The following is a 23,445-nucleotide window of genomic DNA, read 5'->3' as shown; positions in this document are numbered from 1 at the left end:
GTGGCAATAAATATTTCTACACTGTGAAGAGTGCCTTGGATTTATATGACTTTGGCTTTACATGATTACAGGTTCCACAAACTAGTGGTTTGGCACTGGCGTGTTAGGTGGATGCTATCGACATCCTCATGTGGACATACAAAACTGTATATATACCGAAATTGTGTTCCGGCAACCGCGTGGTCATGTCAACCAGGCGGGGCTGGTGCAGGTAGATGGGTGTAGGGCCCATTTCATACTGTCCAGAGTCCCAGATATAGAAGTATCTGATGCTGGAAAATGACTTGCACTCCACAGCTTCAAATTCTCAAAGGATTGATAACGGCAACGCATTTCACCCTCTCGGCGGCTTGGTCACGGCCAATACAACCACACTATGCACTATCACCTTTAAAAAGATGTCATTTGATAACATAGATATGGAAAAGTGATATCACTTCGTAGCGGCTAGGGGGTCACAAGTAATTACCAATGACCAATTACTGTTGATATACATTGCATAGTTTTAAAAATTGCATGAGAAATAAAAAAGATGTATGTATACACACATTAATGGTCAGAGTGAAAATATTAAAGATAAGCATCCACTATACCAATCTTTTTGTCATGAGACTTCCTGTATGTAGACTCTCAAACAGGAAATCCTAATGAGCGGTTCCCTCTACTTATTTGAACGGACAATGCGTCAGGAGCTGATTGCGAGCTACGCATGCCTCTCAATTGAGACAATTTGTTGGAAAATAAACCAGATAGTGATTCAAAGCAAGATAAATGGGAGCCGAGTGGCTTAAGAAACATACTCCTACTGATGCTAGTATACCATATTCCGTATAAAATCTATTTGGACTGACATGTCAGACCAAGGCAATAAGTTCTAACATATGCGTCTGGATTTAAGGCAAAGTGGCCAATAGAACCTCCTCCTGCTGCAGAAAGGACCCTTCATGAATATCAGACCTGAGATTAAAAGAAAGAAAATTGAAAAAACAAGGGTATGAAACATAATATCAATATCACATTTTTTTAGTGCATCTATCAGCGAAAGACCCCACCATCGGTCACCAGTAGGTAGTTATAGTTAGGACCTAGTTTCCATAGGAAGAACATTTTTTGTTTTACCAATAACCTTGGCACCGCTTGATGAATCTTCATGGAATTTTGAAAACTTATACTTTAGTGGGTCCCTTTTTTAACAATCTATAAATAAAGGCTGGACCCCAAGGAATGGCGTACCCAAGGCTGAAATTTGCCCAGGAAGGTGGACCGTGCTCCCCTCTCTCTGTAAGTTTAAAAACATTTATTTTCAAAAAGATAGGGCTCCGGGGGAGGGGGCCACTAGGGCCAAAATATGACCCTCCCTGTAAGTTTTAAACTTTTTTTTTTTAAAGGCCAGGCCCTGGGGGATGAGGTCCAAGGGGGCGAAATCAACCTGGGGAGTGGGGTCAAACAGTTCCCCTTCCCAATTCAAAAAAGGCCTGGCCCTAGGACATCGGTTCCCCGGGGCGAAAGTCTTCTCAGGGCAGCGGGGGCCAAGTGGCCCCATTCCCTAACAAATAAATTCATTTAAGATAAAGGATTGGCACATCATCAGAGGTCCTGCCCCTTTTTTCCGCCACTCTGCAAACGTGACTACTAGTTAAACAAGGCTTGACAATGTAATCAGACTTGCATTTGTGAAAATTAGAGCTATCATCATTTTAAATGACAATGTTTTTTCCTTTTGTTTTTGTGTTTGCAGTAGAGTGATTATATTTTCATTGTGCTCTTGACATTCATATGACCTTGCTGCACTGGAGAACCAGAAAATGGAAAATAGGTTACGCGGTAGGGGAGGTGGGAAATAAATGACATCAATGAAAAAAGGAATTTTAAAAAAATGGGAAGTAGTTGCTGTAAAGGGTGTGGGATAATGTATGACAGTAGAGAGAGTAATATCAGAGCAAGAATATTTGCATGAGAGACAGAGAGAGCAACATAGGGTTTACAGAGAAGTGTGCGTAGCTATGTTCTAGACTCTTTCACAGACACAGTGCACAGCCATTGGATGCCGGTAGCAGATGAAAGGTGGGTGTTTATGGACATCCTGTGGCACCATATTTAACTATGTGAACCACAAAGTGAGGGTGATCCCGTTCTATGTTAGTGAAATAAATGAACATGTAAATCAGTTAAAGAAGAGATTTAATACCAGCATGCACACATGTGGTACTTTTTGGTTTGCACAGACATACCTATTGTTTAGAAAGCAAGAAACTGAAATGCCTTAACAGGGAATGTTGTAAATCCGAGGGGACAATTTGACAGTGCACTGAGACAGTGATATAACCTGCAGAGAAGGTGGCTTAGCTGCAGAACTGACGCGTGGAGAGGATTTTCAGATAAGACGGCTGAGGGGAGATTGGGGAGATAGGAGCCTGGGAGTAACACTGGAAAGCTTTATAAAAATGGTGCTGCTCGTAATCCACAGACCAACCTTCTGTTATATATTAAACAGTAAAGAATAATAAAAAGGTTTGAGATACACCCACACACATATGAATTCGACCTTTGTGTGAAAACGAATATAGAGCTGAAGGGTCTGTGCACCCACCATCCTCTGATTATAAGAAAAAGAAGGCTTTCTCATAAGCTATAAACTCACTTACAAAAGCTCTAAACTCTGAGAAACATACTGGTATGTTCCTTCATAGTCTTTTCTGTATTCAGAGCTTTGATCATGGCTGAAAACTATTTTATTCCTCTTCTTTTCCAGCTCTCTACTGTATCTTTATTGGCTTTTCTAATTTAGGTTTTGACAATCCATGTTCCTTTGTTTATATTACCATGTGGTGAAGGGGTGTGTGTGGTGAAGATGGGGTGGGCTGTGCCTGCGCTTTTGCTTGACAGTTATAGCACATACTTAAACAGCCGCTTTGTATAACAAATAAAGAATATATGTGCCTGTTGGCAGACTACAAACTGCCCAAGTTTGAGATGTCATCATTGATGTCACTGACCATGTCATGAGTGATTTAATATGTGAGGTCATAAGCAGTGCATTGCAGGGGCACAACTTATCGTTAGCTTAGCTAACAATAACTGCTGAATTTCTCTGGTTTTGAACAAATGAGATGTAAGCCTAACTATAACGTCCCTGTAACCAAAGTTTTTTTTTGGTGAATTTCTAAGTTTTTTAAAATTCTATTACCTAACTTAATATCCCTGTAACCTTTGTTCTTTTCAGTGAATTTCTTTAGTTTTTCAAAATCTATTTCCTAACTATAATGTCCCTGTAACCTTTGCTTTTTTTCAGTGACTTTCTAAGTTTGTTTTCAAATTCTAGGATACCTTTTCCCAAGTGATGTCGCTTTTCCCTCACACTGTCTTGGTGTAATCTAAGCTTAAAACAGAAATGGAAGTGGCCAAATCAATTCTGTCCACAGACTGACAAAGCCAGAAAACATGTTAATTAAACTGTTTCTGCTTTCCTCAGAGACAACAACCATAACATGGGCTCTATCTACAACAACCATCTACGTTTTTTCATGCATGGAATATATAGAGGTGATGGAGTTCACTTTACAGATGAAGGGAAAAGGGTGTTTGTAGGAAACCTGAAACTTTGCATTCAGTTTTATGTGTAGCTGTCTTATACACACTCTCAACATGAAGGCTCTTGTCAGAGCCACCAAAGAGCCCACAAGTTTATTCATTTAATTGTAAAATTATTATTCTTTTTGTTTTTGAAAATTGCGACAATATCGCAATCAGACATTTAACAACCACCACAACCACATTAAAAAATGTTAACTTAAAAATTAATTCTACTTTTACAATACAACATGTTTTCTCACATATATTTGTAGTAACCTTAATTTGTTTGAACCCTACTTCCGGATTTTGCGATCACGCTGAGAGTCTTGATGATTTTGGTAACCGTGGAGTTGTAAAACACATATATTGGCAAATTTTACAGTTTTTTTAATCACCAGGGGTTTGTTAGTGCACTGTTCAAAATCATAATTTTCAAGGTCGTTTGTATAAAATGTAACTTTCAAATCGATATTCAGTTTTTGCGGTGATGCCGGGTGTCAAGACTACGTTGATACCCACAACATTACACGGGAGTTCGCACTGAGAGTCGTGTCATCAGCGCAGATATCACACATAATTTAAAAAATGGGTCAGAGTACCTCTATGTTGACCCCTTATGTCACTTTAAAAAATAAATTTCAGGCCCGAGAACTGTCCCCGATGCATAAAATGGTGGCTGCAACTTCCTTTTTGCAGGTTGCGTCCAGACAATCAAGGCCTACTGAATGGATTTGCATAAATAAAAGCACAATCTGAGTAACAACATTTACATTTCATCCAAATTTGGCGTAATTCCGTTTTGCGAGTCGGGCTGTAGGTTCGACAGCGCGTTCCTATGTGAATTAACATTACAAATGCACCCTTTTTTGGCATCCATATTTCTTGGCCTTAACTGCACAGATCACCCCCAAACTTTCCATGACACACAGAACCAATTATAACCCTTTTTTATGAAAAATTTCATGAAGATTGGTCAAACTACGCCAAAGTTATAAGAAAGTCAAAATACTTTTCCTATGGAAACTAGGCCCTAACTATAACTACCTACTGGTGACTGGAGTAACAATTCTATAATTCGTTTTGCCGTGAGCAAGGCGTATAGCCGAAACGCGTTGGATTGCCATTGTCATTAAATTGGCTATTTGAAGTATACACAAGCGTCTGAGTATTTTCTTTGCATGGGAGAAATGAGTTCTGGAATCGTGGGTTACCCGGTAACCTGACTCAGACCGCCCACCGAGACAGCCTCATAAACATACTGAGACTGGTGTTTAGATATATAAATATATATATTTTGCAAGAGAAGGTAGATGATTTAGGGTGAATCGCTGAATGAAGAAGAGGAATGATGCAAAAAAACAAGAGGTGCCAGGTAATTAGTTTACCAGTTAGGAAGAGTGGAGAACTTAAAAATATGTGCAGCTATAGCCTATATAACCAGCATCAAAATGAAATATTCCTGATTTCTTTAGTCTGTCTTTATATTCATAGATCTTCCTATGAATCTCATGGCCCGAAACCCAGACTTTAGTATCTTATTATTACATCCAACGTTTTCTTGCATTCTTCTTTTTTCGGTGAATAACAGTGACCAATATTTCATATTGTTTATAACATTAAAAAGTTTTTACTTCAAATTTTTGCATTTCCCAAAAGACATTTTAATTACTTTGGTGGAATTTGCACCACCACTGTTTAATAAAGACAACCAACAATTGTATGTTTTCTATAACAGACTATCATGTAAGAATAGGAAATATTTTTCTTTGAACATGCCTTGGACGATTAGTAGTTAGATTCTGCACTTAAGAGCTACTTTAGCAAGGGTGACTAAACAAAAGCACAGTGTGGGAAGGTGTGGGCAATCTACGTAAAACGCTGAAACATTATTAAGTATAAAATGTAACTTGCGGTACACACACCTTGATGAAACGCAGGAAAATATGAGTGTTTAAAAATGTTTTATTTTTAATTGATACATTTTTTATCTTAAAAGACAAATTCCATATGCCAAAGATAGAATAAAGATGAAAACATTTTAACGAATGTTATGCAAAATATGCCCGTAACTTGCGCCTTGAGACCCTAACGGGTGAGTAGCGCTCTATACAAATTCCATTGATTGATTGATTGATTGAAGTACCGCAGTATCTGATAGTACAAAACAGCTCAATCGACCTATAATTTCACAATGGTTCTATGAGTGGTTTTTGACAGGAAACAGAAAATGCTGTCAGATAAAATGATTGCCAGAGTACCCTGATGTGACCCTGCTCAGTGTTCAGAGCATAGGAAAAATGGTGGTCAGATGAGCAACAAAGGGCTATAACAATCTCCTGGCACAAGTCACACAAATATGTAAGATCACTTTTGGTAATATAAGCAGCACAATTTGGATTTACACCAATAGAAGTACTTTCATTTGAAGAGGAAAGGTAAACATATTTTTCTTGCAGTAAGTGAGTAAAATTGCTGTTGGTAAATGAACAGTGTGGAGTGTTGGCCCTACTAATCCAGACATAATTATTGATGTTATTGTTAATCAGCATTATTTGCTAGAATAGAAATGTTTATGTTTTAGAAAGAGAATATATGGTGTGTTGTGATCCGTCTGTGCAATTATATCAAGGGAAACACACGGACATTTCACAGCTCTTTGCATTTGTCTCACACACACCAGGCTAAGCTGATTCTCTTTTTATATCATATGTATTTGTGATTTTTTTTTTACGGAACATTGGTTTGGGTAAGAAAACATTTCAATAGAGGTCAAAACGAGAAAACGTTTTCACTACTCAAGAAGAAAACTTTAAAAAATATATATATTTTAAACGGGTGCAACTTTTCCACGTCTGGAAGAGGAGCTGACAGTAGATGTTTCCGTAGTGGTTGATGCCCTCACTTCTGTAGCCTTTGGTTTCTTCTTTCCACACAGGAGGAACGGGATAGCACAGTCACGAAACTACAGCAGAGCAAGAAAAGAAATTTAAAAGTATTAACCAAAGGCTATGAAATATGTTTAAATTGCAAGTTGTCTGGCTAGTGCGAGGGAGTAACAAAAAATTGAAATTGCCACCTATTTGAACTAAAAAGAGGATGCCACCAAGCAAGCAAAGCAAGTGAGCCGGACTCTCCATGTAAGAGCTTCCTTGTCTGTTCCATCCATACATCTATCCATTCATTTTTTCCTTCTTCCATCCACCTACTGATATCCACTATTTCACCTTCACACCTGTCATCCATTCATTATTTTATCCATCATTCAATCTTTCCCCATTCCATCCATTCACCCATCCACCCATCCAGTATGGCACTCATCTGCCATTCCATCCATCTTGCGATCCACCCAACCATCCATCCATCTATTGCAACACTCTGCTATTCATCCATCCATAAACTTTGCAATCCATCTATTAACTCTGCCATACGTCCAGCCATACATCCATCAATGCATCCATCCATCCACCCATCCATCCATCTATCCGTCCTGCAATCCATCCATCTAGATCCTCGGCTATCCATCCATCCCTACACTCTGCCATCAATCCACTTATTCACTCTGCCATCCATCCCCTCTGGCATTCACGCATTAATCCATCAAATCTGCCATGTATCAATCCACTCTGCCATCCATCCATCCATCCATCCATTTGTCAACTCTGCCATCCATCCATCCACTCTACCATCCAGCCATCCATCCCCTCTGCCACCCATCCATTTTGCTTTCAGTCGACCCACTCTGCAATCCATTCACTCATATTTTCACCCACTAATTCATGCATTCCTTTACTCTGCCATCCTTTCACTAATCCATCCACCTATCCATTCACCTATCCATCCATCCATTACTTTACTTTTCATCCTTTCCCCTTCCTATTCAGCTATCCTTCACTCATTCATCCACCCAGCCACTCATTCATCCACCCACTCACTCATCCATACTTTCTTCTTTTTTCTTCTTTTTAATATTCCTTATTTCTTTCCCTGTTACCCAGCAGTCTTTTTTTCTTCGCTCCTGTTTGCTCTTACATTGATGCTGCAATCCAGCGTTAATGATTAGGTTTTGTCTACCGAGTTGCACACAGAAGAGGCCCATAAAGAACCTATCCCCGCTATAGCTGCTAAAGCTGGGGGGGGGGGGGACATGGCCCCTGGGTTAGTGCCATCATGTGCATATTTCATAATTATTATATTTAGGAAGATGTTTTAGCTGCATGGCTTATCATCCAGCACAGAAACTCATTACAGAAATATGGGGTCTACCAAGTATTAAGGGCACCCTCAAATGTGGTAGATGCAGCATTTGTAAATTGAATTATGAGATCCATATGCCGAATGTGATGGATAAACTAAAGTCTGCTAATGAGATTTATATGATCCCTGTGATCATTTATCCATTGGTATGACAACCAGAGAGCTTAGAATAAGGATAACTGGGCCTAGATTAGCAATGAAACAAAAAGAGAGACTGCACCATTAGTTAAGCATTGAATTTAGAAAAAAATATTCGTAGGATGATATTAAATGGGTAATTATTAAATAACGAAATCCAAATCCAGGAAAGGTTGATATAGCTGAGAGACTATTGTTAATAAAACAAAGATATGGTGTCTTTCAACTCCTGTGGCTGGTGATAATTGTGTGGAAAAACATTAGAAAGAGTCTGGATTCCCAGAGTGCAGAGGACCGCTAAATACACAGCGACTAATGTTTCCGGTTTCGGAAGTTACGCCGCTCAAGGGATGCCTTTACAGTGGTTACGATGCCCTAAGTCGAGAGAAAACGCAGTTTGCTTCTTAGACGCGTACGGGAGCTCAGAGGCTTAAAATGGTGGCAGCTCGATGAGTGTAATAATCACCCCTCTGAAGTGAAACTGATAGTTTCTCACAACAGATAAGGTATTTGGAACATTTTTGCCAAGATTTGTGATGCTTTACACACCAGCGCCGGCTTGCCTGACCTACCAATGGCGTCCATAATGTGACATTAAAGCTCGTATTTTACCGAGCATGCATAAGTTGCATTAAATCAAGCGATTGTTGGAATCTGGACAGTGAGCACAAGGTGTTTGTATTACCACATGTTTAATCACAGTGTATGCCCTGCATTGCTGCTATTCATCTTACCTAAATATACCTGATAGTAAAATGGCGGCGGCTCGCAGACACTGAATCGAGCCCATCTATCAGTAGAGGGTTACTGCTCGCTGTGCACCAGCGCAAGTGTGTTGAACTATAATATAATAAGGACCTGCATTGTTGCGCTTGATCTCGTCTGGAGGCGGCAGACGGGAGTCCCGCGAAATGGTGGCCGCATCGCGGACACAGCGGACCTGAGCTGGCGGGGGTGCATAATCCCAGAGAAGGTGCTGAGCCATCTCTCTGGGTTCTCTGAAGGCTATTTCACCGGCGGGGGTGCATAATCCCAGAGAAGGTGCCGAACCGTCTCTCTGGGCTCCCTGAAGGCTATTTCACCGGTGGACTTTGCAGTGTGGCGAAGCTGCACTCACGGACCTGAGAAGTGGGGGGAAGCTCTGCGGGCACGCGACCTCCGCAAAATGGCGGGCGGCACCTTGCTCGAATCAGCGTCCGCCTATTTCATAAAAAAATTCTGACATGCAGTATGCCAAGATGGCCACCAGAGACAAAAGAGACCAAATGTAGCCCAAATATCACCCAGATGTAGCCCAAGTATAGCCCAATTACAGAATGTCCCAGAGTGTTCTAAAGAACAACTAGAGCGCTAACAGTCTTACTTATGACAAAAGTATGGCACACCAGAAGTCATCTTGATTGGAATGAAGTGGTAAGTCTGAAAACATTTAATTTAAAAAGGAACAAAATGAGGGGGTTCATTTTGCCATAGAACGTATGATTAGTGCTTCAGAAAGAAAAATTAGAGCACATTTTGAGTGACTTCTCAAATCCTCTTCTATTTCATTAAAAAATTCTGACATGCAGTCTCCCAAGATGGCCACCAGAGACAAAAGAGCCCAAATGTAGCCCAAATATCACCCAGATGTAGCCCAAGTATAGCCCATGACAGAATGTACCAGAGTGTTCTAAAGAACAACTAGAGCGCCAACAGTCCTTCTTATTGCAAAGGTATGGCACACCTGAAGCCATCTTGATTGGAATAAAGTAGCAACTCTTAAAACATTTAATTTAAAAAGAAACAAAATGAGGGGGTATATTTTGCCATAGAAAGTATGATTACTGCTTCAGAAAGAAAAATTAGGGCACATTTTGAGGGACTTCTCAAATCCTAGTCAATTTCATAAAAAAATTCTGACATGCAGACTGAAAAATGCACTTTGAATACCAGCAGCAGACTTCCCTGGTGAGCAGTAGCTTTACTACAGTGATCTAATGAGCAACCAGAGGGCTAACATTCCGAATTTATGGCAAATGTGTGACACATCTGAATGGAACCAAAGTAAAAAGGCATTGAAAATGCAATAGAACTCGCCCTCGTTTAAGTTAAAGCCATTCTGTTTGTAATGAGGTGGCTTTTTAGCTTTGCTTTTATTAGTGTTTTTAAAACTTTCATGTAAATAACATGCATATGTATAAATATATGTATATGTACGCATGCATTTATATTTATATAGATATGCAGATTATATATGTTTATATATATATATACACATACATATATATAAATGCATATGCATATATATGCATATATATATGTGTATATGTGTGCGTGTAGAGAGAGGTAGAGGTAGAGAGGTAGAGAGGTAGAGACTAGTAGAGAGAGAAGTAGAGAGAGGTAGATAGGTAGAGAGTAGAGAGTGAGTAATAGAGAGTTGAGAGTGAGTAGTAGAGAGTAGTAAAGAGTGAGTAGTAGAGAGTGGTAGAGAGTGAGTAGTAGAGAGTGAGTAGTAGAGAGTAGTAGAGAGTGAGTAGCAGAGAGTGAGTAGTAGAGAGTAGTAGAGAGTGAGTAGTAAAGAGTGAGTAGTAGAGAGAGAGTAGTAGAGAGTGAGTAGTAGAGAGTAGTAGATAGTGAGTAGTAGGGAGTGAGTAGTAGAGAGAGAATAGTAGAGAGTAGTAGAGAGTAGTAGAGAGAGAGCAGTAGAGAGCGAGTAGTAGAGAGTAGTAGAGAGTGAGTAGTAGAGTGAGTAGTAGAAAGTGAGTAGTAGAGAGTAGTAGAGAGAGAGTAGTAGAGAGTGAGTAGTAGAGAGTAGTAGAGAGTGAGTAGTAAAGAGTGAGTAGTAGAGAGAGAGTAGTAGAGAGTGAGTAGTAGATAGTGAGTAGTAGGGAGTGAGTAGTAGAGAGAGAGTAGTAGAGAGTAGTAGAGTAGTAGAGAGTGAGTATTAGAGAGTAGTGGAGTAGTAGAGAGTAAGTAGTAGAGAGTATTGGAGAATATTCCAAAGTTTGGCACAGCACCACTTGCACAATAAGTCAAATCAAATCATATCACTTAGAGTCCTTATTGAAGTGCTGAATCTTGTTGTATATTCAAATGCTTTTATTTTCCTTAAGTTTATGTACCACAGCCAGCCGACGCGTTTCGTTCTGTACAACAGAACTTCTTCAGGGCGTTCTTATTTCCTTCAAGTTATGTCAGTATCCATATAACTAGATATTTCTTCCAAATGTTAGACGAGACATAAGTACATTCTTATTCAAAGTGACTAGGTATCAATTTTACCCACACAATTCGGGCAGACTTGAGTAATTTATAGCATCCTCAAAGTCAGTCTTGCAAAAATTCCAAAGTATAGGACATGATAATCCAAATCCAAATGTTTCTCAAGAAAAGTCATTTTCAATCGTTCGGAATATCGGCGTTTGGGCAGATATGACCCAGGGACCCCCAGTATGCAAGGGGAATTAGTCCCCCTCTGCAAACGCGCCAGAGGCCTGCGTTGCAGAGAGGTGTAAAAAGGGGCATAGCCTCATTACACCTCTGTGCAATGCAGCCCCCTGGCGCATACTGGAGGTTCCAGGTGGGCTGGTTGGCCCCCAGGTGCCCCCAGTATGCAAGAGGAATTAGTTCCCCCTCTTAAAACATGCACGGGGGCTGCGTTGTAGAGAGGTGTAAAAAGGGGCGTGGCTTCATTACACCTCTCTGCAATGCAGTCCCCTGACGCATACTGGAGATTCCTGGTGGGCTTTTAGGTCTTATATAGTTAGGAATTAGCATTAAAAAAAACTTTGAAATTCACTGAAAAGAACATAGGTTTTAGGCCTTATATAGTTAGGAATTAGCATTTAAAAAACCTTGCAAATTCACTGAAAAAAACATAGGTTTCAGGCCTTATATAGTTAGGAATTAGCATTTAAAAACCTTTAAAATTCACTCAAAAAACTATAAATTTTAGGGGTATTAGAGTTAGCTGGACATTTCACTTATACAAAACCATTGAAATTGTCCCTATATAGTTAGTTGTACTAACTATATTTCGCGTACCCGCAATCCACTGCTGATGAGGTCACATATTACATGATTCATGACATGATCAGTGACATCACTGATGACATCTCAAATGACATCACTGATGACATCATCCATGTGACAATCACATACACCTTTTCGTACACTAGTAAAATCTTTCATCACTCTTTGTAAAATACAGAGTATCATATTTGAATCCATTGTTACATCAATACAAGTATCTAAAAACCCACTCAGTGATTCATAGATGTATACACACATCTAATCACTTACCTGTAGATTCACTCATACATGCTGTCAATGAACAATAGAACACTATCAAAAATACTTATACACCTAAATTGACATTACACACCAGCACACATCCTATTCACATATGAAGTCATCATACTCACTTATGCAAACAATGGATCATACTTACATATTTACTTAGCTACACACTTATACAAACACAACTTCATCTATTCATTTAGATAGTAAGTCATACTTAGTGAATTATAAAATCATTATTACAAGTATAAAGTTATCCATACAGTCACTCACACAATCATTGAGTCTTATGTATACGTATTTATATACAACAACTGACACATACACTGCCTTTATTTTTCTAGTTTGTTGGACATGTACCATTGAGAAATATATTTGCTCATCACCACACCCATAAAGATATTCACTCACCCAAACAACTGTTAGAACATGAAGTTTTAACTTCATATATCTAGTGAATCAACAATTCACACATCTTTGGGCAGTCACCCCCCCCCCCCCGAACCACACACACATTCACTCTCCCATACAAATACTCAGTTAACTAATCAATAACTAATATAGACTTTCACATAGCTAGTAACCAACTGGAGAACCAGTTTACACAACAACTGACAAAGTGATACAGATATTCAAACAGTTTAGTCACTATCCACTATATTTAGTGAGACACTATAAATTGGTCAAGTAAACAGTCAATTACACTGCTACTAAATCCTCCATCCAAATATTTATTTTTATATATCCACTCATTCTTCAATGCAAATTGCTATATATATAATGCATGTTTAAATAAGAAAGCAAACCACATTCACTGGATGATGTCATCAGTGAGGTCATCAGTGATGTCATTTGAGATGTCATCAGTGATGTCACTGACCATGTCATGAATGAAGTAATATGTGACATCATCAGCAGTGTATTGTGGGTGTGCGATATATAGTTAGAACCACTAACTATATAGGGGCAATTTCAATGGTTTTGTATGAGTGAAATGTCCAGCTAACTCTAATACCCCTAAAACTTATAGTTTTTTGAGTGAATTTTAAAGGTTTTTAAATGCTAATTCCTAACTATATAAGGCCTGAAACCTATGGTTTTTTCAGTGAATATATATACATGTATTCACTGAAAAGACACAAAGATTAAAGTAATGTTATAGTTAGGTGAAATGTTAAGTAACAATGTAGCGTTTTAAACCCCAAAAAACAAAGAAATTCACCAGTTATAATAAGAGTTATCTCTAGTAATTATAACTTGTGCCCTAAGGTAACTATAACTCACACCCTGCCCTGTACATTTTTCTCATCAATAATAGCCTTCTTTGTAAGAAGAATCTAAAACGCTGGACTGACTAGTGGCTTGACTTCAGGCATTGGAAGAGCAGTGGGTTGGTGTTGCTAGCGAAGACCCGCCCCATCACGTCAGACGCAACCAGAGGAGCCAGAGAAGCCGCGATCGCTACCGTTACCGGAGTTACCGGACCTACCTGGAATTGCCGGGCTTCGAGTGCCGGGTGCTGGGGGCCGCTGGCCGCCGCCGACTGCAAAATGTTCAGCGCTAGCGGCGGTGGCAGCGGGGGTTCACGAGTGCAGCACTGCTGCTGTGGAAGGCGCCAGAAACGTCAGAGGCGTCAGAGACCTCGACGCGGAGCTGATGTTGAGTTGGCGCAAGCAGGAGCGGGAGGCAGAAAATCACGGCTGCAGGTGAGCACAGGTACAGGCATTGCAGGCAGCGCAGGAAGGAGGCAATAGCGGCTGAGTAGCCCCCTTAAGCAATCTACCGCCTCGGACTATGCCTCTGCATTAGCCTCAGTGATACCGCCCCATATTGAAAGTCAGAACCATACCCTCGCTTAGGACTGACATAAGAACATAAGAACTTGCAACGTAAAAACCATTTATGAACGCATAAATACCAGCCGAAAATCCACATCAGAGCTGCTACTCCCGTCCGGACACTTCCCCCTTGTACAGGTGATACAGGTGGGAGTAGCGCTTGCCAAGGTGCAGCGAGAGCGACTGCCATTAGCGGGCGCCGCAAAGTAAGAGCCGGGGGTGGTTCGCAGAGGCGACCTGTCTAGGACAGGCACAGCCGGCGGCCCCCCGTGAGCTCCGCTTGCGTGGGACAACAAACCAACATTGCCCATTGCCCTCTGCCCCTGCCCAAAAAACTGAGCAATGAGGTCGGGGAGGACAAGAGGGAACCCACAGCAATCCACGAAACGGAAATCTAAATCTAAAAACAAAACAGTAACCATTAACTCCGAGAACAAAGAAGTTAACTCTCTTACAACCTCATTAATACCACCAATTTATTCGATTTTCGGCGCAATAACCCCTACAAGTAAATTCACATTTTTGAAAGACCCAGTAACAGCTATTTATACAATGCCAGCAACCCTAAATGGACTTCAAAAACCGTTGACACCGAGTAAACCAAGCATGCAGTTGCCAGTAATACCCACTACCATACCTGATACAATCATTAATATAACAAATGGTACCAATATAGAGGATCCAGGCAGGAATACGGCATCAGCCCTTGAGGCGTACAGGCCAACAGGTCAGGAGATTAACAAGTGCACAATTCAAACACAAGCTCAAGTGCACACGGAAAATGGTGGCCATGACCAGGCGCAACTCAAAACAAAATTCATCACACTGCAAGGTCCCACTGACAGGATCTCAGACAACACCATGGAAAATGCCCTAGAAAATAGCATAATGCATATAAGCCAAAAGAGCTCAGTAAGGACAAACACGCCTCCAGCGTTAACAATTAGCGACACAAAATTAGACCAACTAGGGGCTGGCACCAACTCAGCCATACATAACGACCAGGGATGCATTAACACCAGCAATTTAGATGAGGCATATAAAGACCAACCAACCAAGCACTCGACACCTAGACATGAGTCATGTCTAAATCATACAAAGTTTGTTTTCATCAAAAAGGATGTAGTGTGTAACTCCTGGTTGGAACCCAAAATTCTCCTCGACAATAAGGAATCACTAAAAGGTCAATGTACAAACAATGTCAATGACAAGCAAATCAAAAACATTAGGGAATCCGATCTGGAAAAAATGAAACCAATCAATAAACTTGAAATTACAGTCAAGGATGTGCAAGTAAAAGCCCAAGTTGGCGGCCATGCAAGCTACCAACTGCTTAAAGATCCAACAAAGAAAAACCTAATTGAGATATCTAGTGGGTTGGAAAAGGAAGCATACCCACCCTTGGATCAATCGAAAAAAAACAAATAAAGTACCCCCCCAGGATGCAACAATAATAGAAATATCGAGCGTTTGGGAATTGTCCGGCTCTAAACACCGAATTCCGACGGATAAAGTATCTTCCCTGGCCAATGTGGGCACGGAAGAACGAGTCACCATGGCAGAGGAAAGTGTCGAGGAACATCCCAACTACCTAGCGAATACATCCAATTACCAGGATAATCAGAGCCAACAAGCCGGAAAGCTCGGCTCTAATCAAAATCTGGAATCCATAATAAAACTCCATGGAGCCCTAGGAAAAATACTAGAAACATCAATTAAAATGCTGAACATGCAGTCGGATAAACTCGACATCCAAATCAATCTCATGAGCATAATCGCTGAGTATATTTATGATATCAATAAAAAGCTCGATGCCATGGCAACCACATTTGAATCCCTTCAGAATCGTAATACCCACCGGGTTCTTTCCCCAAACTGTACATGTAGTCCCATACTTGAAAAACTAAGGGACCTCCCGTCAATCCTCAAAAGTATCTTGCAGGAATGCAGACGTACAAATCTTGGCTCCAACCATCTATTGGAAGAAAGAGACCAGCATAAAACCATACCTAATCTTGCCACACTTAATTCAGATGTGAGGAGTGAAAACACCTTGATAGAAATAGAAACTTTACAACAAGTGGCAGATACAAACACTCAGCAGAGTAAGGCAACAAAAACAAAATCTGGAGAACCATCAGAAGAACAGAACATATCCCAGGACCAGATTAACAATCGTCAACATCCGACAGCAAAAGAACAAACAAAAGCAGATAAGATAAATGCCACAAATAATCAGGAACAAGTTTTAACTAAAAGACAAAAAAAACGTGCAAGAAAAACCAGAAACCAACAATTGAGCAGAAGACCCGCCAATAAGCAGGCCTTGATCAATTACCCAATTTTTAATCTCCCAAAACCCTAACGAATCTTGAAACTAAAACATATAAGGGGGAATATAAGTCAAATACTATGAGCAAGACCCCAAGAAATGAAGTACAACAGCCAACTGTACTGGTACCCAACTGTAATGTAAGACCCCAGGTGCCGACATCAAATGCACTAATGTCCATAGAGGAATGCAACGATGATGAACTCTCAACCCCCTCTATGGAAAAAAGTTGTGCAGACTGGAGCCTAGAGAGTGTGGACGCTGAACCCACTCAAATGAACAGAAACACGCGGAGCCCAAAGGGCCATCTTAAAAACAGTGGGACAAAATTAAAACCATCAGTCGATATATCTCAATCAGACAAGGCACAGATCATAATAGTCCAGGAGCAGACCTCAATTGCAATGGCGAAGAAGTGGCACACAAGTAAATGTACATGTAAATGTAAATGTAAATGTATAGGCATTTATATAGCGCACTACTTACCCGTAGGGTCCCAAGGCGCTTCGACCGCTGCGAAACCCTTCCTGGCTTCCCTGAGAGATGGTCCCTTAATGGGTATCTCCAGGGTGAGACCAGGCATCCCCGGCGGTCTGGTGGGGCCGTTAGTGAAGATGAGGCAAGCTAATGCCCAGAGTTGCCGAGTGTGATCGCTGATCAGAGTGGGCACCGAGGCGAGAGAATTATCGAGTCCGCTGACCCTGGTCCAGAAACCTGCCGCGCCGGGAATCGAACCCTGGTCCCGGGCCGTCCTCTGCTCTCGGGTCTGCCGCCTCTAACCAGTGAGCCACACTACTGTCAGCTTTAGCAATAGCCTCCCTTCACAAGGGAGGCTATTGCTAAAGCTGACAAAAACACACAAAAAGTATCCCTCCCCCTGCACACAACATTAAGTCCTGTAACAACAACCTCCAGAAGGGACGTTAAAACACAGAGGCAAGTCACAGTGATAGCTGACAAAAGTCTGCAAGAATATCTACCACTCAGAGTAACAACAGACCTAGATAGACTCCAAACAGATGGTGGGCCGGATTTAGGAATAAGGACAGGATCACTGCAAGCAACCACCATCAATGAGCATGCATTAATCCATGGGTTGCATTGCCTGGTAAAAGAAGCACCTAACTTACCTACCCACGCAACCGACCCCCCCATATACACAGGGAGGGAGGTTAACAAGCACAATACGAATAATTCACCCAACGAAGCAAAGGATAAAGAAAGAATGAACATATCGAGACATGGGTCAAACGTGGTAATGCAAGGAAAAAAAACGAACATAAATGGAGGGCTCCTCTTCATTCCAAATTATAAACCACAAGGCCCACAAGACTACCTAAATAGAGGAAACATCCTACACTTGACATCTGTAATTCCTAGTCTCAGCCATCTAACAACTGATGATTTATTATCAATAGAATTTGTAAACTCAGACAACTACTCAATGCAGGACGGCACTTTAACAACCTGGAGGAATAGCGAAACAGTCACGAAATTACTCAATGAAACCACTAAATTTGATGAGTGGGGGATCACCCTGAAAGCAGAGGTAACACCAGGTTACCCGTCCCCTCTCTTGATGAAATACCGTACAAGAGCAAACAGTCAAGTGGCAAAAAGAATCACATACTCTGTATTGCAAGGTGCCAGGGGCGCGGAAAATCGGAAGCCCGAAGTTCAATTCCGATTATTCCATGGAACACGAGAGGCTTGAAATAATACTCAGGGCACCCACTTGGATCAAAACCCAGTAAAAATTCTATCCTGGAATATCGCGGGAGCAAAAAACATCGTAAGTGATAAAAATAAAACGGACTCATGGGATACCTATGACATCATTGCACTACAGGAAACATGGCTAACATCTATAGTTGATGTCCCGGGCAGGATAGGATTCCATGTTAGTGCCACTCGAACCCAAAACTATGGCCGAGCAAAGGGGGGTCTTTCAGTCTATATCTCCACAGCACTAAACATCAAGTCCTCTCAGATACCAGCATCCACTTCAGATATGCAAATAATTAAACTAGAAATGGGATCCCTGGTTGGTATCAGAACTGTTATTCTTATTAATATCTACGCCCACCCAAAATCTAAGGTTAAACAAGAGTTATTCAAGAAACTCAGTGGTGTAATAACAAAATTCCGCCTAGAAGAGCCAACATGGGAAATAATACTCACAGGTGATATCAATGCCAATCTACTACACCCTCATGAGGATGAAGAAAATATCATTACAGCTAATGAATACTGGGCTGTCGAAACACAGGATATCCCGCACGCGAAGAGATTGGACAAAACGGGACGACAGTTGTTGTGGGAGCTCGAACAACAAGGACTACGAGTGTTAAATGGGAGAACAAGCCAGGACAGACCCCCGAACAGCACTTACATCGGTCCTAGCTCATCGACAATTCTGGATTACACCGTTGTCTCCCTTCCACTCTTGGGATTAATTAAAAAGTTCCAAATTATATGCTTTCCAGATAGTGATCATTTGGCCCAGCATATTGAAATTAAACTAACACCTTCAAAACACCTAAATGCACCAAAACTAGCAGGGGACACTTCAACGACAAACTTGAAATGGTTAAAGTGGACAAGTGCCACACTCCCGCAAATAGCCCAAGATGCAAAGAATTTGCTGCATAAGCTTACCCTAGAAAATGAACTAGCCATGGAAACGTGGGTTGCCTTTGTGGATAAATTACCAGAGACCAAACTCCATGTCAATACAAGGCATAAGGCAAAGAACATTAGCCATTTCAGCCATGCAACACTCTCTTTAAGAAGGCGCTTGCGACAGTCCGTGAGGAGAGCACAAGGTCACAGTTCACAATCCATGGCATGGCAGGACGTACGTTACATAAATAAACTTTATAAAAAACAAATTTGGATCGAAAAAAAACACGAGGTCACTGATTTTTGGACAAAAATAATGCATAATGCAAAAAAATCTGATTCCAGAGCATTTTGGTCTCAAGTAAATACACTCAACAGATCATCTAGCCCTATATGCATGACCTGCATTACTGAAAAGGCATGGACACAGCATCTAGTTGATACCTTCTCAATAAATCCTATGAAATCTCCTTCGCTAACAGAAATTTCAGCATTTCAAAGATCCAATGCAGATACAATAGCGCTTGATCTTATTAACATCAATCAGCAAGATTCCGAACCACATGAGGAAGCAGACATACTACAAATAATAAAGAAAAGCAGGACAGATAGTGCACCAGGACCGAACGGCGTTCCTCAGGCAATTTACAAGGAGGATCCTTACTTCTGGGCCAGCAACTTTTACAAATTGTTTCGGATAATAAACATCGGTGGTCGGATTCCGGAAAGCTGGCGAGGGGCGATCATCAACCCAATCTACAAAGGTGGTGACCGAAAAAATCCTGTAAATTACCGCCTGATAGCGCTCATTGACGCAGAGGCAAAGTATTATGCCTCATTGGTATTAGCCGACCTTACAAAATGGTCTGACAATAACAACAAAATACCTGTAAACCAGTCAGGGTTCCGCCGTGGCATAGGTACCATGGCAAACGCCGTAGCGATAAGCCTGATTGCCGAAAAAAGCCTTCAAAATCATCAAGTACTACACTTATGCTTCGTGGACTTTAAGGCGGCTTTTGACCGTGTCCGCCGACAATTACTCTGGGCAAAATTGAAGCAGCAGGGCCTGCCGGATGCGATCTTAAACCTAATAATGGACCTATACACCAACACCTGGATGCAGGTAAAGATTGATAATGGCAATCGGCTGACGAGGAAGATCGGCACCTGTGATGGTCTAAAACAAGGCTGTGTCCTGGCCCCCCCATCTGTTTAACTTATTCATGGCCGAGTTGACACCAAGGCTTGATGGGACCAATGCACACCCCCCACGCTTAGGAATAATGCCCCTTACGCATCTCTCCTACGCTGATGACGTTGTTCTCCTTAGTCAGACGAAAATAGGATTGCAACGTCTCATAAACGAACTGGCTGAATACACCAAACAGAACATTCTGCAAATAAATACCACGAAAACAAAGGTCATGATTATAACTCACCGTCTTACAAAAGTACTGAATTATACAATGGACAATAACAAATTGGAAGTAGTGGATAATTATAAGTACTTGGGAATATACTTGGATACACGGTTCACCTTCTCCGCACACTTCAATGACATTGAGAAGAAAGGGACAGCGGTACACCATGCATTCAGCAGTTTATCTAAATCGCTTAAGGGCCCCCTGTTCACCCCCCTTTTAACAGTCATCAAAGCCAAGCTACTTCCAACAATATCTTATGGCAGTGTGGTACATTGTGGAAAGAGCGCGCCGCTCTTGGACAAAATCCAAACAAGGGTGTATAAACGCATATTCAGATTGCCATGCGACACCTCACCCGCCCAGGTTCGGCTTGAATTTGGATTGAAGTGTCAAACATTGCAAAAAAATACGACACAGTTAGATTCTGGTACAATGTGTGGCTAAACCGTGAGGTACAAATTAACCTTGCTATCTGGGAAGCCATGCAAAGCAACCCAAACTCCCAGCACGCAAAGTATTTAAAATCCTCCCTAGAAATCACAGCGCTGGCGTCATTGTGGCAAAAGCAGTTACCAGTGTCTTCATTCAAACAGGCTGCAAAACAGGCAGCTAATTGGCACTCGTTGATTGATAATAAAACAATCCTGAGACAACGCTCACACTCCTGGATGATAATCCAATCATATAAGAAGCTGGCCCCGGCACCCTATCTAGGGCTAGCCTTTTCCTCACATCTGAAATCCAAATACCTAACCCTACGAATGGGTAATTTGCCTACAAATGCTGACCAACCGGGCTGGAGGACACCAGGCTCAAAGGAGTGTAACTTATGTGGCGCTGCGGTACAAGATCTCATTCATCTGATCTGCATTTGCCCGCAACTAGACAGTGAACGTCGGCACCTGCTCAAGGCAAAATTCAACAAACTAGGAACCCACACATGCCGCTCAGCCATAGTCCAAGTGTTGGACTCAGCGGACCCTCAATTTATCTGTCGAACAATTAAATATGTTATCAATTTTGAAAAAACCCAGAAATTGTGTCAAGACCTACTACAAATTTGATCTTCCCGAACTTTTTAACCTGCATTTTATAGAATTTGAATTAACACTTACAATTTTTTTATCAGTACCACTATTATGTTTACCTTTTAAATCAATGTTTGTTTTATTATTCTATAAGAATGTGCTTTCTTTGATCCATCTTAAATCAATGTTGCATCTTATATTGTAATGGCTTTTATTAACTACACAATAAAGAATTTTACATGCTCATCAATAATGTTGTCTCAAATGATGCAGAGATATTATCAACGACTTCATAGAAGATGTTGTGAGTCATTTACAAGTCCTGAATGCGCTGTGATTACTTCCTTTAGGTAGATGTTGGCCCAGAAAGAGTGCTTTTTGTTAAATAGTATACATCTGTTCAGTAGTTTCGGAGTTATTTAAAGAAATTAACAGTTTCCTGTTGTATAAATAGTCATGCTGGACCCATGAATCCCACCGAAACCTTTTTAAATAAGGAAGCACTGATTTCTGCGCTTGGTTATTAATTTGCCCATAGGTGGGATAGGTCCCAGGGGCAGTGTGCAAATAAAGGAGGGGGGCTTAATATGCCCCAGGGACCACTACCTCTTCAGGGCTTTTTTTATTTGAGAAGTGGGGGCTGCCTGTTCAGCAACCCTATGCCCTGGGGACCGCCACCTCCCCAGGGCAAAAGCTTATGTTAAAGCAGGGGGTGCTACCTCCCCAGGGCAACATAAACCATTAAAGTGGGGGGCCACACGCCCCTCCTGCAGTCCTGGGGACTGCCTGCTCCCTGGGGCTAAAATGAAATTAGAGCGGAGGCCCATGGGTATGAGTTTATATGTCAGGTCAGTGGCTGTATTAGTGGGTGGGTGTATGAGTGGCTATGTGGGTGAGGGAGTGGATGTGTGTTTTGATGTATGAATCAGTAAGTAACTGTGTAAGTACTGGTATGGGTGTGTGAATGGGTTTGAGAATGGCAGTGGGGAAGTTAGAGTGGGTGTATGAAAGGTTATATGGTGTGTGAGTGGGTGCATCAGAGATTCTGTGGATGATGTCATCAGTGATGTCATTTGAGATGTCATCAGTGATGTCGCTGACCATGCCATGAGTGATGTAATATGTGAGGCCACAAGCAGGACATTGTGTGGCGTGAGTTATAGTTAGCTCACTAACTATAGCTGCTGATTTTCACTAGTTTTGTACTAGTGAAACCAGGGCCTAACTATAACGTCCCTGTAACCTTTTCTTTTATCTGTGAATTTCTAAGGTTTTATTTATTTCATTTCCTAACTATAATGGCCCTGTAAACTTCGTTTTTTTCATTGAATATATATATATATATATATATATATATATATATATATATATATATATATATATATATATATATATATAATTTTATGAAGCAGGGCTGCATAGCATTTACTGTGAATTTGGGAAGGACATTAACAAGAGGATACTATATCACATGTTTTGGAGCTCTCTCAGCCACGTTTTTAATGATATTTGAGGGTGATGGGTTTGTCTGCTCAGTTAAATTTACATGGGGTCTTAATGTTTGTAATGTATCTAATGAATTTTTGTCTATTTGAAGAAACAGGATTTTAATAGTAATTACAATAAATATGTTTTTGAATGATAAAGGGTATTCCCTATATTTTGCAAGATGGGTCTCAATAATATTACTGTATAGGTACTTCATACTTACTCCATAATTCAATGAGTAACCTAGGGGCACAATGACTTTTTCCTGGAATGCAGGAATAAGTCAGGAGCACTCATAAGTAAGCCTTAGGAGTGTCACAAACACATATATTTTTGCAGCTAATTGTGTTACATTCTGAAATCTTGATCCTTTTTTCACTCCCAAGCCCTCAGTCCCCCTAGCTTTTGGCCTTAGAGTAAGGACTGACCTCCTTGAGAATCACCCAAAGGAATTTAACTACATAATC

At 40.9% G+C, this 23,445-nt stretch overlaps 1 protein-coding gene across 1 annotated transcript in view; it reads right to left on the bottom strand.

Moving 5' to 3' along the window:
• Positions 1-5,519: 5,519 nt before the first annotated feature.
• Positions 5,520-23,445, bottom strand: part of LOC147692893 (parapinopsin-like) — a 106,439-nt gene continuing 88,513 nt past the window's right edge. Inside the window, exon 4 of the mRNA XM_086936855.1 lies at positions 5,520-6,535. Coding sequence (XP_086792981.1) covers positions 6,401-6,535 — 135 coding nt within the window. The 3' untranslated portion in view covers positions 5,520-6,400. The remainder of the gene's footprint in view (positions 6,536-23,445) is intronic.

Source organism: Lissotriton vulgaris, chromosome 9, assembly GCF_964263255.1.
Source record: "Lissotriton vulgaris chromosome 9, aLisVul1.2, whole genome shotgun sequence".
In the NCBI taxonomy this organism is placed as follows: domain Eukaryota; kingdom Metazoa; phylum Chordata; class Amphibia; order Caudata; family Salamandridae; genus Lissotriton; species Lissotriton vulgaris.
This window is presented reverse-complemented; position numbering and strand designations above follow the sequence as displayed.